The 14,386-nt window shown below is 52.7% G+C and overlaps 1 protein-coding gene across 1 annotated transcript; it reads right to left on the bottom strand.

Annotated features, from left to right (window-relative positions):
* Nucleotides 1–2,702: 2,702 nt before the first annotated feature.
* Nucleotides 2,703–13,080, bottom strand: LOC308154132 (E3 ubiquitin-protein ligase TRIM35-like; the record flags this gene model as incomplete). The annotated part of the gene is made up of 3 exons (XM_080527309.1): nt 2,703–2,978; nt 3,393–3,481; nt 12,261–13,080. The coding sequence occupies 3 exons, from the start codon at nt 13,078–13,080 to the stop codon at nt 2,703–2,705; spliced, it is 1,185 nt and encodes a 394-aa protein (XP_080383435.1).
* Nucleotides 13,081–14,386: the final 1,306 nt, after the last annotated feature.

Here is a 14,386-nt window from a genome sequence, read left to right as displayed (position 1 = left end):
CTTCATCACACGCCCAAGCAGCCCACGCACCTTACCCGTCATTGCTGCCGCTCCATCGGTACAGATGTGACTGCAGGATTTCCACTCCAGATCGTTGTCTTTGAAGAAGCTGTCAATAATCAGAAATATTTCCTCGCCAGTTGTCTTTCCTGGCAGCGTCTTGCAAAACAAGATATGCTCATTTATGTCCGACTCTTCTTTATAACGCACAAAAGCCAGCAGCTGAGCCTCCCCACTAACGTCGGTCATTTCATCTAATTGCAAAGCGAACTGACCTGCTTGCTTCATTTTATCCACCACTTGTCCGACAATATTTATGGACATATCATCAATCCGACGGGAGACGGTATTGTTTGATAATGGTACCAACTTGAGCGCGTCAGCTGCTTTCTTGTCCAGCATAGTTTTAGCCAAAATCATAGCGGCAGGCAAAATCAGATCTTCGGCGATTTAATGTGGGGTTTTTGACTTAGCCACTAGTAATGAAACAGCATAGGACGCCTCCAGTGCTTTGCTTGACACACTTGCCGCTTTTTTCAGTGTAGCCTGACTTGACTTGAACTCTGACAGTTTTCGCTTGAAAAAGTCGTCAGTTTTAACAACAGTTGCTAGGTGTTTGGTGCTCTGGTGTCGCTGTAAATGGGCTGGCTTCATTGAATTATTAGCCAGGACTTCGCCGCAGAAAAAGCACTGTGGCTGTGGTGGATCAGCCGATGTACATGTAAATCCCCACAAAACATATGTTTCCAAATAATAGCGGGGTCCTTTTTTTCTTTTTTTCTCTGATCTGACCGTCTGATCTGCCTCTGATCTGACCGTCTGATCTGCCTCTGAAGCTGGTCGTTTTAGCCATCTGTCCATCTTTGCGGTATACTGACAGGCCTAGCTGACGTGCGCCTGTAAATGAACGTAAATGAACGTGATTTAAATGTGACGTGACTACCACTTGTGTTACAGTCATCACCTGTCGGGGAGGAACTTAAGTTGCAGCGTACCATTTTAACAACAGGTTTATGAAACGACTATATTTTTTTTTTAAATGGAAAGGGAAATAAATTATAATTCCATCTTCTATCTTTCCACGTACCCCCTGCAATCCCCTCACGTACCCCTAGGGGTCCGCGTACCCCCGGTTGGGAACCACTGGCCTATAGTGTTCACAGCAACTAGAATGTTAATGTTTGAAAGTCTTGGTACCTTGGTTTAATGTCTGTTTATGATCCAATCTTCCTCTCATGGCTTCTCCAGGCCTGTAGCTGAGTGTTTGTCCTTTCCATATACTCCTGCTTTGAACAATCCTCTCTTCTCCAGGTCTGTGGCTGCCTCTGTTGGGTTTGAGTAGTTTGTAAATGTTCCATCCAGGTTGAAAACTTTCAGTTTTGCTGGCGCAAGGATGTGCGTCTTGATGCTCCTTTGATTTCTCAGGTAGTCCCGGATCGGTTTGTAGAGGGCTCTCTGTTTTCTTGTTTTGTATGTGTAGTCCTGATCAAAAAAGATGCGCTCTCCGTCAAGCAGCACTTGCTTCTTATCCCAGGCTGCTTTAAGCACCCTTTTCTTTGTGTCAAAGTCTAAGAATGCTGCAATAATCGGTCGAGTGGAGTGTGTTTGTTGGTTGCCCATGCGGTGCGCTCTGATTAGATTGATATCACCTGGCACCTCCAGAGTCTCTGCAATTAGCTTTTTAAGAAACTCATCATATTGCTAGCTCCGTTTGTTTCCTTGACATTATATATACACATATTGTTCTGTCTGGATTTATTTTCTAAATAATCCACCTGATCTGAAAGCTCATCAATTCGATCCTTTGTCTGCTTCAGCTGCTTCTGGGCTGCTGCCTCGGCATCGTCCAGGTAGCTCACCCGTGTCTCCAAACAATCCACACGTTTTCCTGTTTTCTCCACGTCCTCACGCAGATCTGCTGTTTGGTCCATAATTGTTTTAATGTCTTTTTCCGTGCGTTGTTGAAAGGTTTTGGAGTCGTCTCTGAACTCCTGGATCTCTTTAGACAGGGTTTTGGAGTCGTCTCTGAACTCCTGGATCTCTTTAGACAATGATTCTTTCAGATCGGTAAATAATTTCTGCATCTCCTCTTTGTTCATGGTGGTCATGGTGGATTCGGCGTTCGCTCTGTGTTTATTCTTTTTAAGCAGTAGATTGTCCGGTTTTGTTGTTTCTCCAGAGCGTAGATTCATTCCTTGTTAGGCTATTATTTCACATTCTTGTTTGGTCTACTATTTCCGAGTTTTAATCATTATTTTTCGGGGCTTGCGAGAGAGGATATCACGCTGCGGCCATCTTGTCTCACGCACCTGTCACTACTAACTTTCTTGTTGTAAACACTTAACCAGTGTCCGTGTCAAGCCTGACTGTGTGATAAGTCCATAACATGTTATTGGTCAGGAGCGTAACTCCAAATAATCCAATACAAGTTGGAAATCCAGCTAATGGTGAACACTTCTGCTAACAAAATAGAATAGTTCGGCTCTTGACATTGTACAAACTGAACATGACAACGTATTAAACTGTTCCAGCAATCCTCACTCAGCTCTGCCCATGACTGTCGATACTCTTCCTGTAGTGATGATAAAGAAGATGACATTAATAATCGGATACACCTGTCCCCTATAACACCTGTAGTGTATAACACCTGTAGTGTATAACACCTGTAGTCTATAACACCTGTAGTCTATAACACCTGTAGTCTATAACACTGCCACGCCGCCAATGTTGGGGTCCAGGAAGTTGTGTGTTTTGACGACCGCGGTTTTCTTCTCCGAGGCGGCCTTCTTGGCCTCCAGGCGGCGCTGTCGGCAGGACTTGGCCGGCTCGGGGAGCTTGCGGACGGCGCGGCGGAAGTTGTCCAGCACCTGGATGGCGCCGGACTTCATCTTCTGCCGCTGGCCCTCCTCGCTGCCGTGCTCGTCGGTGAGCGAGACCTTGTAGAGGGGCAGCACATGGAGCTGCTCGTCCTCGGGGATCTCCCCCACCTTGCGGTTGTCCTCTTTCGTCAGGGTGCACACCTGGGAGAGAGGCGGTGGTGGGGGGGGGGAGTGGAGAGAAGGCACAAGAGAGGCAGTTCTAGTTCCCCAGACAGCCAGCGAGCAAAGGCAAGCCTCAAGAATGAATATGAAACTCCTTAAGCAGCCAGAGTGGAGGAGAAAGAAGGGGTATCTCCGTCGCTCTCCCCCTCTTCCTCCGCAGCGTCTCCACTCAGCATCTGCCGGGGCACCCAGCTGAACGGGGCGCGAGCCTCTAAATATTACTTTAACTTTTGACAAAGTTCTCCTGCTTTTAAACCAACACTTTTACACTGAATCAAGACAAACTAACAAACAAAACACAACCAAACAGTCAACTAACAATGGGAGACAAGGAGGAGCATTTAAACAGACGGGCAGCCCTCTGATTGGAGAATGGGCAGCCTTCTGATTGGATGGGAGTGGGATGATGAATGAGGGAATGATTGGCCAATTGACAACACCTGGATGGAGAATGATAGAGGAGAACACAGAAGGGAAGGAAACACAACAAGGACACATGTGGACGTAACAAACATATTCATATAATCTATTAGATATTCTTAATCCAGTTCTCATCAGTACTAACTGTAACCAGGGAGTAGCTAAAGGACTGTAGAATTTAGGAAGGGCTGGTTATCTAACTAACTCGGAGCTAAATCGGCAGTGTAGGAGGATACAGGCAGGGGGCGCCAGCAACCCTTTAGACTAGCAGTACTAGCATTAGCATTAGCATTAGAATTAGCATTCGCTAACAGACAACTAAACACACAGTAATGTAGCAAAGATGAACAAACACATTTATTTAGACAAATGAGATATACATCCCCGTATATACTCCCTCCCAGCCGGCCACACACACACTCAATCACTCACTCACACGCAGGGCCTGGCCTGGAAAAGGCTTAGAGTCCCGGACTGAAAGGAGCGCGTTGAGGCCTGGTTGGAGCTCGCATGTGCTTCGAGGAAGGCAGCAGACAAAGGGGGGGGGGTGACGTAGCAACTCGAAGGGAAAGGGGCTTCTTCGTAGTCCACGACGAGGTGTGAATGGCTCAGGTCCGGTGGTCCACGGTCGGTCGCAATCCACCTCGTGAAGGCGACGGCTCTGTCCAGCTTGGGTCTCGCTTGGTCCAACGTTAGCAGCCGGCTGCTAGCAAGGCTGGCTAACGGGGACACAGCTAAACTGGGCTAGCGCTGCCAACTCAACGAACTCCGAACTCCCGCGGTGCTGCGGGTAGCCCGTGATTCACTACTAACAGTCAATGCCAAAGGCAGGTCTCCTCCGACACTCAGAGTCTCCCGTTCTCCTTGTGGACTGTTGAGAGATGTTGAATTGCTGCTGTAAGGTTTGCCCTCTGTCACAGTGGTAAACTCAATAATCACTCTTCAGGTCTTCAGCTTCAGCACGGTGTGCGTTTTACTGACTCCGCCATCTTAGATCGACTTCTCGTTTCTCCTTCTCATGTCACTCTCGTTACTCTCATCACTCTGACGCACAGACCACTTCCGTCGCTATATATACACCAACCGAACATACATCCGGTCACGTACGCCAACCATACATCCGGTCACGTACGCCAATCAAAACCACGCCCACTAATCTGGCGCTTACACAATACTAAACAAATCTAAGACAGAACTTATACAATTACAATAATAATACATACACCTTCATGAGAAACGTACATGGATAGTATGGAAAATAATAAAGGAAATAACAGGGGCAAAATAGGGCTGATTTGGGGAAACTAACTGGCTCTAAATTGTGGGCCTTCATAACAGCCGCCCCATGAAACCCTCGGTTTCATTTAACTAGGGAAGGCACACTGGCTAGGCTGCTCTAGCAGCGTGAGGTAGGAGGTGATAGTGTCCTTCGTAATTTGAGGGAGCTCAATCAGGCGTGCCACAGGTCGGGTGTAAGTGCGACCACCAACGTCCACGATGGCCGTCCGCACCCTTCCATCCGGACCCGGCAGGACCTTGGTCACTCTGCCTGTCTGCCAGGCGGCGCGTGGAAGGGACTGGTCGATCACCAGTACCACGGCACCTTCGGACAAGTTGTCTCTCTCCCTCGTCCACTTCTGCCTGACTTGCAGGGTCGGCAGGTAGTGCAGTATGAACTGCCTCCAAAACTGGTCCGCGAGCACCTGGCTGTGCCTCCACCATCTTCTTCCGGTGAGCTCTGCAGGGTCGTAGACTACCTGAGGCAGTGCAGAGTCTCGCCGCCCCATCAGCAAGAAGTTGGGCGTAATGGGATCCAGATCTGCTACATCACTGGAGGTATAGCCTAGGGGCCGGGAGTTCAAGATGCCCTCAATCTCTGCTAGTACAGTCTCGAGCACCTCATCGGTAGGCACCTTCTGTCCGAGAATGGTACGTAGGACGTTCTTTACTGAGCGAATCTCCCGCTCCCAGGCTCCCCCGAAGTGTGGAGCATTTGGGGGGTTGAACTCAAACTTCACTTGCTGGGAGGCGAGTCTGTCACGGGCCTCCTCAGTCATCGCAGCGTAGCTCGCCCTCAGCTCGGCCTCACCACCGACGAAGTTGGTGCCTCTGTCCGACCGGAGGGTCTTAGGGGTCCCTCGCCTGGAGGTGAACCTCTTGAAGGACATGAGGAAGCTGTCGCTTGTGAGCTGGTGCAGAACTTCCAGGTGCATTGCTCTCGTCGTCAGGCACGTGTAGATGATGCCCCACCGCTTTTCGGAGGCTCGCCGGTTTCGGACTAGGAGTGGCCCGAAACAGTCGACCCCAGTAGAGTGGAACGGAGCCTGTCTCAGTCGCAGCCGGTCCTCGGGCAGATCGGACATCATGGGCTGCGGCGGCGTGGCTCGCCACCTCTGGCAGTCCGAGCAGGACCTTTGATATCTCCGTACCGCCTCCCGTCCATGGAGTATCCAGAATCTCCGTCGTACCTCCGCGAAGACACGCTCTCCACCCGCGTGCTGCACTTTGTCATCATGGTGCTTGATGACCAATCTGGTGACCTGATGCTTAGTGGGAAGCACGATGGGATGCTTCGTGTCTAGGTCTAGATCTTGAGCGCGGCGCAGTCTGCCACCCACGCGAATGAGAACACCGTCGAGCTCTGGAGCTAAGCCGCGGAGTCTACTGTCCGAGGGGATCGGCTTCCCTTTCTCGAGACACTCCAGCTCTCGGGAGAAGGCATCCTGTTGGGCACTCTGCAGCACCAGGAGCTCCGCCGCGGTGTAATCTTCGGCGCTGAGCGTAGTATCTAGGGGTAGACCGGCCTTGGAGCAGAACATCCTCTTCTGCAGCTCTTCGAGCGTCTCACACTCCTCTCCCGGAGTAGTCTCAGGGTCTACGACCTGGGTGGTTCCGCAGAACAACGTCTTACGCAGCTCTTTGTCCTCTCTGTCTTCTGCTAACGCCGGCGTGGCTGGCCACTCTGACTCCCGCTCCTGTAGGAAGTCTGGTCCCGTGTGATACAGGTGGGGCTCAGCCAGATCCTGGAGAGTTGCCCCTCTCGTGATGACGTCAGCAGGGTTCCTCTTGGTGTCTACATAACGCCAGCAGTTCACCTCAGTCAACTCCAGAATCTCTGCGACTCGGGTGCCCACGAACACCTTATACCGACATGAGCTGGACTTCAACCACTGGAGGACGGTAGTTGAGTCTGACCACATGGTGACGCTCATCAGAGGTAGCTGGAGCTCGTCGAGCAGGAACCTTCCCAGTTGCGCGCCGTTCAGGGCAGCCCACAGCTCCAGTCTTGGGATGGACTGTTGCTTTTTCGGCGCCACTCGGGAACGTGCCAGGACAAACGAGACGTGGACTTCACCTCCAAGCTCTGCCGCTCTGACGTATGCCACGGACCCGTACGCCATCTCCGAGGCGTCGCAGAATACATGTAGCGTGATGACACTCCTCTCTAGGTCCGTGGAGGGAGGGAAGTAGCTCCGCTGCAGCTTGATGTGCTGGAGAGTGGGAAGTTCCTGCTCCCAGGCCTTCCACTTCTCTTCTAGGTGACGAGGCAGAGGATCGTCCCATCCTCGTTCTTGGGCCCACAGCTCCCGGACAAGCACCTTGGCCATCGTCGTGAAGGGAGCGATATATCCCAGTGGGTCGTACTGGCTCGCTAGAGTGCTGTATATCGTTCTCATCGTGACGCGTTGGGGCTTGGCAGGCTTATTGCGATAGCGTAGAGTGTCGGTCTGGAACTGCCAGATAAGTCCGAGCGTCATCTCCTGAGCATCATCTGGTGAGTGAGAGACCCAAGCCTCGCTGCTGGTCGAGGTGGCCTCCTTCGGGAGGTCTCTGATGACTTGCGGGTCGTTGCTGGCCCACTGGCAGATCTCAAATCCACCCTCCTGGAGATGAGCACGCAGGTCCTGGACTAGCTGACGGGCTTCCGTGGCTGTCTTCGAACTGTGGAGGCAGTTGTCCACGTAAAAGCTCTTATGGACGGCGTCAAACACTCCAGGAGGTGCCGTCTCCTGCGCGGCGTGAGTCTGTAGCGCATAGGTAGCGCAGCAGGGGCTGCAGGTTGTCCCGAAGGGTAGCACCTCCCACTGGTAGATAGAGGGGTCGGGGTCGCTCGGGTCCTCTCTCCAGAGAAACCTCATGAGTGGCTTGTCTTCCTCCAACATCCTGACCTGGTGAAACATTCGCTTAATGTCACCACTGACTGCGATCGGCTGCTGACGGAAGCGCACCAGAACTCCCAAGAGGGCTGGGGTCAAGGTTGGACCAGGGAGAAGATAGTGGTTGAGGTTGAGCTTCCCCACCTGGTAGCTACAGTTGAAGACCACTCGGTTCTTCCCGTTGTGGTGAACATTGTGGTGCGGGAGGTACCAAGACTCGGCACTCTGGTTCGCCTCGGCTGGCTCAAGCTTCTTCACCAGACCGGACTCCGTCAGTTTCTTCATCTCAGTTCTGTAAGAAGCAGCAAGGACCTCGTCCTTCCTCATACGCTTCTCAGTGCTGGTCAGACACTGTAGGACGGTTCGAGGGGATACTCGAAACTCTGGCATGGGTTCTCTTCGGAGTAGTGGTGTGACGTATCTCTTCACGCCCTGGACTTCGATACGCACTGTCTTTGCTTTAAGGAGGTCTATGGCGTAGACGTCCTCCTTTGACCGTACGTAGAGCTTCTCATTCTTGTAGGGCGCAACGTCTAGCGTCCACAGCTTCTGGACGTTGTCTAGTAGCGCCGCATTCATGGAGTCCACACTGGTGTGAAGGCAGTTGATGGTCTGCACTTCTTCGGTGCGGACATGGAGGGATGACGTAGCTCTCCCGTCTCTATCTCTCCACTCGGTAGCGCCTTGGAGGGCCCACCCAAGCGCAGTCTTAACAGCCATCGGGCAGCCTCGTGGTCCTCTCAGCTGAGGACGGAGCGACACGATCAGTGCAGCGTTGTCCGAGCCGATGAGAAGGGTTGGCTCCGCTCCTTCTATCGGATGTAGGTCTACTCGCCGTAGGTGGGAATATCTTGCGCGTAATCTCTCCAGGGGGTAGTCGTAGCGGGAGAGCGCTAGCTGGTCTGCGGTGAAGACATTCTGAAGCCGATATCTATCCGACGGCCGCCCCGCCGGGGAGATAGAGAAGTTGATTCTCGCCCCGGTGACCTCTTTAAGGTCGCGACGTATCGTGCGCAGAGTCAGCTTCTCCTCAGTCCCGTGGAGCCCCAACTGGCGCACTGCCTCCTGGAGGAGGATGGTCCGTTCCGACCCGTCGTCTAGAACGGCGTACGTGTCGTACACAGCGTTGTTGTGGTGCAGTCGGACCTTCACCACCTTCAGTAGGACCTTGGAGCCGCTGCTCTGGGTTGGGTCTAGATAGTAGACAGGTGTTTCCTCTTCCGGTGCGCTACCGGACCTAGGGCTTCTGGTGCCCTCCGTGGACCTGGCGAGGGAGACCTCGTGTAGGATGTTGAGGTGGACCTCCTCACAGCGGTTGCACTTTCTCCTCAAGGTGCAGTTCTTAGCCAGATGGTCGCGCCCACAGTTCCAGCACCTCTTGTTCTCCTCGAGCCACCTCTGCTTGGCCTCGGTACTCAGGTTGTTGAAGTCACTGCACTCATTGAACCAGTGCTCGCTGGTGCAGTACGGACATGGCGGTGGACCTCTCCGTCCCTTTTGAGGGGGTTGAGAGGAATCCTTTCCCTCAGGTCGGGCTTTCCTCTCTCTCCGAGGCTCCTCCTCCGTGTGCAGCACTCCTACTGGGCGTCCTCTGTTCGAGCTCGGCCTGTCCCAGCGGTCTCCCTTCTCCCTCTCCTTCTTCGGCTCAGCGTAACCCATGGCGTCTACGTTGGTGTCATGCACTTCCTCCAGTAGGAACTCCGCGAAGGCAGCCATGCTCAGACCCAACTTCCCGGGGTTACGAACGCGCTGCTGTCGCCGGAACCTCTCCTGCCGGAAGCGTGGGATCTTGCGGAGCAGCCGCTCTACGTTGGAGGTGCTGTTGATCTCGCTGGCGCCAGCTGGGCCCTGCGTCTTCAGCATTCCAACCAAGGTGTGCACGCGGAGCGCGAAGTCATCTAGCGCCCGTTCATCCTTGATGGGGGCCTGCTGTTCGAGGGCTTGCAGTTCAGCAAGGGCGTGGTTCCAGGGACGACCGTAGCGGGCATCCAAGTCGGCGAGCGCTCTGGTGTAAGGTGTCGGTGCGGAGGCATGGGCCAGAACCATGTTGTGGGCTCTGGGGTTCCTCACATGCTGAAGGAGAATCGCATATTTGTAGGACTCTGAGCAGGAGTCGTCCAAGAGCGTGTCTAGGCAGATGCGTAGTTCCACATACTGGCTCCTGTCCTCGTCCTTGAAGAAGGGGAACTTGGGTCCCTCCACCTGGGGAAACATCCTGTAGTGGGTGATCGGGGCTGGAGTGACTGTCTGGGTGTCCGGCCTGCATGCCCTTTGGTTCACTGGAGGACCTAGGGGTGTGCTACGCTCTTGGGGAATGGCTCCCCTCCCGGGCAGCGACGCTGGCTCCCTCTGGGCCGCGTAGCGGTCGGGTCCCTGGTCCTCTTCCTTCAAGGTGGTCAGCTGGGCCTGTAGTTGGACAGTCATGGCGGGGGTCATGGAGCCATCGGCGGGGGGTTCAGGAGATGGCACTCGAGAGGGCCGTGCGGATGATGCTCTGGAGCTACGGGCCGACGGAGCTCTGCTGATGCACACGTCGCGCATGGTCTGCATCACTGCCTCCATCTTCTCCGCGTGCAGTTGCTCTCTCTCCATCTGCCTTTCCGCCGCGCGTTCCGCCCCCTCCCTCTGGAGGCGTTCACGTTCTAGCGCCTCCTGGCGCTGCCTCTCCGCCGCGCGGTCCGCCCCCTCCATCTGGAGGCGTTCACGTTCTAGCGCCTCCTGGCGCTGCCTCTCCGCCGCGCGTTCCGCCCCCTCCATCTGGAGGCGCTCGCGCTCGAACTGGATGCGTTCCCTCTCTAACGCCTCCTGGCGCTGTCTCTCCGCCGCACGTTCCGCTCCTTCCATCTGGAGGCGTTCACGCTCGAACTGGAGGCGTTCCCGCTCTAACGCCATCTCGGCCTGTTGGCGCATACATTCTGACAGCGCGGCACTACTCCCTCTGGAGTGCATGCTATCCGCCCCAGAGGCAGAACTGCCCACGGAAACCCTGGACCGGGAGGAAGCCACTGAACGGCAGGAGCTAGGTCTCGAGCGCGCCGTACTGGGAGGCAGATCGTTAAGGCTGAGGCCCTCCCTCTTCCGCCCGCAGGCGCTGTCGGACCGGGCCTCTCCTTCCTGCTCTTCCGTTTCTACGGCAAAACCCTGCTGTTCTGCCATCTCATCCTCAGGCTGGTGCTCTTTGATGGCTGTCTCGGTGCTAGCCACCCGCGCGCCGGCGGACACCTCGGCCTCTCCGACCACTGTATCCCGTGGAGTGCGCTCCTCACTACCACTCAGTGAGCTTTCGAGCTCAAGCTCATACTCCTGTAACCTCGGAGGCAACCGCGGGACTCTCTGTGGTCGTGGCTCTGGCTCAGGGGGCGGAGAAGGGGGGGTAACTGTCTTGTCTGGTTGGCTGCGCTCAGCCATGCTATCACTACACAACCTATCCGGCTCGAAGGACCAATTGTAACCAGGGAGTAGCTAAAGGACTGTAGAATTTAGGAAGGGCTGGTTATCTAACTAACTCGGAGCTAAATCGGCAGTGTAGGAGGATACAGGCAGGGGGCGCCAGCAACCCTTTAGACTAGCAGTACTAGCATTAGCATTAGCATTAGAATTAGCATTCGCTAACAGACAACTAAACACACAGTAATGTAGCAAAGATGAACAAACACATTTATTTAGACAAATGAGATATACATCCCCGTATATACTCCCTCCCAGCCGGCCACACACACACTCAATCACTCACTCACACGCAGGGCCTGGCCTGGAAAAGGCTTAGAGTCCCGGACTGAAAGGAGCGCGTTGAGGCCTGGTTGGAGCTCGCATGTGCTTCGAGGAAGGCAGCAGACAAAGGGGGGGGGTGACGTAGCAACTCGAAGGGAAAGGGGCTTCTTCGTAGTCCACGACGAGGTGTGAATGGCTCAGGTCCGGTGGTCCACGGTCGGTCGCAATCCACCTCGTGAAGGCGACGGCTCTGTCCAGCTTGGGTCTCGCTTGGTCCAACGTTAGCAGCCGGCTGCTAGCAAGGCTGGCTAACGGGGACACAGCTAAACTGGGCTAGCGCTGCCAACTCAACGAACTCCGAACTCCCGCGGTGCTGCGGGTAGCCCGTGATTCACTACTAACAGTCAATGCCAAAGGCAGGTCTCCTCCGACACTCAGAGTCTCCCGTTCTCCTTGTGGACTGTTGAGAGATGTTGAATTGCTGCTGTAAGGTTTGCCCTCTGTCACAGTGGTAAACTCAATAATCACTCTTCAGGTCTTCAGCTTCAGCACGGTGTGCGTTTTACTGACTCCGCCATCTTAGATCGACTTCTCGTTTCTCCTTCTCATGTCACTCTCGTTACTCTCATCACTCTGACGCACAGACCACTTCCGTCGCTATATATACACCAACCGAACATACATCCGGTCACGTACGCCAACCATACATCCGGTCACGTACGCCAATCAAAACCACGCCCACTAATCTGGCGCTTACACAATACTAAACAAATCTAAGACAGAACTTATACAATTACAATAATAATACATACACCTTCATGAGAAACGTACATGGATAGTATGGAAAATAATAAAGGAAATAACAGGGGCAAAATAGGGCTGATTTGGGGAAACTAACTGGCTCTAAATTGTGGGCCTTCATAACACTAACCATGCTTGACAATCCCCTGCATCTTCTCCCAGACTCTGAACTGCAGGTTGCCCAGGTGTTTGGCCACGTCTATCAGCGCTCCTGAAACCTTCTCTGGGTCTGGCAGTGTAAACTGGGCTCTTTTCTTACTGGCCTTGAAGTTCTGCAGGAAGGAGATGTCTTCAGCTTTCAGCTCCTTCTCTAAGGCTGTGATTGTGTCTGAAAGTGATGATATCTGTCTGCTCAGTGCCTCAGTCTTCTTCTTCATCATCTGACTCTTCTGCTCCTCTTCCTCTCTCAGTGCAGCCATCCTGGCCTCCTCTTCCTCTCGTAGAAACTGGTGGAGTTTCTCAAACCCCTCCTTAATCTGTCTCTCTGTGTGCTGGGCCTGGCTCTTAATGTGCTCTGATGTTTCATCACAGGTTTGTTTAACTTTGTTAAAGACCTCCAGCTTCTCCTGTAAGGGTTTCAGAGCTGTCTGGAGTTCCTCCTTATGTTCCTGTGCAGCCTCGTCTACTGGGACACAGTCATGAGATTTGTGTTTCTTTGAGGCCTGACACACCACACAGATGGGCTGTTTATCATCCAGACAGAAGAGCTTGAGTTTCTCACCGTGCAGACTGCACAGCACCTCAGACCCTGCCTCAGCTCTCTGACTTCTCTCCTGTAAGAAGGCCTCACACACGTTCTTTAGAGCTAGATTAAAGGTAAGAGGCTCATGCTTTGAGGATCTTCTCCTACAAACTGGACATTCCCGAGATTCCTTGTGTTCCCAGTATTCCTGCAGACAGGCCCAACTGTGAGAACAAGTCTTCCAAGTTGTAGGCCCGACATTTGTCATTAATAGTAGAATCCCATCCAGTTAACAAACTGAACACGACAAGAGTAAAAAACAACATTGTAGATGTAGCAGGCTTCAGCTAGCAGAGCAGAGTAGATGTAGCAGGCTTCAGCTAGCAGAGCAGAGTAGATGTAGCAGGCTTCAGCTAGCAGAGCAGAGTAGATGTAGCAGGCCTCAGCTAGCAGAGCAGAGTAGATGTAGCAGGCCTCAGCTAGCAGAGCAGAGTAGATGTAGCAGGCCTCAGCTAGGAGAGTAGATGTAGCAGGCTTCAGCCAGCAGAGCAGAGTAGATGTAGCAGACTTCAGTCTGCTCTGAGAGGTAGTCACGTGTGGGGAGGTACACAGAAGGTCTTCGGTTCGACGCTTTACACACAGAGTCTGCATGGAACCTGCTGAAGTTGCTCTTGTTATAAACGGGAAGCCCTTTTAAGAAATCCGCCTCCTCTCATCGAAGTTCTTATGATATCCTCGATGTTGAAAGATGAACCAACCATGCTTGACAATCCCCTGCGTCTTCTCCCAGACTCTGAACTGCAGGTTGCCCAGGTGTTTGGCCACGTCTATCAGCGCTCCTGAAACCTTCTCTGGGTCTGGCAGTGTAAACTGGGCTCTTTTCTTACTGGCCTTGAAGTTCTGCAGGAAGGAGATGTCTTCAGCTTTCAGCTCCTTCTCTAAGGCTGTGATTGTGTCTGAAAGTGATGATATCTGTCTGCTCAGTGCCTCAGTCTTCTTCTTCATCATCTGACTCTTCTGCTCCTCTTCCTCTCTCAGTGCAGCCATCCTGGCCTCCTCTTCCTCTCGTAGAAACTGGTGGAGTTTCTCAAACCCCTCCTTAATCTGTCTCTCTGTGTGCTGGGCCTGGCTCTTAATGTGTAATGTGTCTTAATACTACACCAACTGAGACACACTAATGACAGTGAACACATCATCCACCTCACCAATACTGAAAGCATTCAAGTGATCGTCAAAATACATCGTAATGACCTTAGTGGTCAAAAACAATGCTTCTTCATCCTTAATAATGACATCGACAATCTTATTGAAAATAGGCGTTTCATTTTCAACATGAGTGCAAACATACATTCCAATGTGGTACTCTGTTCCATAATTTTTCACCCAGGAAGTAGTGGGGACACTAGATGCATTAAAAGTTACACAAGCCTCCAAGACCTCACCGCCCTCTAGCTCACTAATTAATACATACTTAAGGGGACCAAATGTAAATCTTTGGAAATAAAAATTCTCCCAATGAAAAGCCAATTGATTCTGATGTTTCTTTACTAGTGTTTTGGTTATGTTTTTAAAGT

Source organism: Nansenia antarctica (genome assembly GCF_963989245.1).
Source record: "Nansenia antarctica genome assembly, chromosome: 1".
NCBI lineage: Eukaryota > Metazoa > Chordata > Actinopteri > Argentiniformes > Microstomatidae > Nansenia > Nansenia antarctica.
This window is presented reverse-complemented; position numbering and strand designations above follow the sequence as displayed.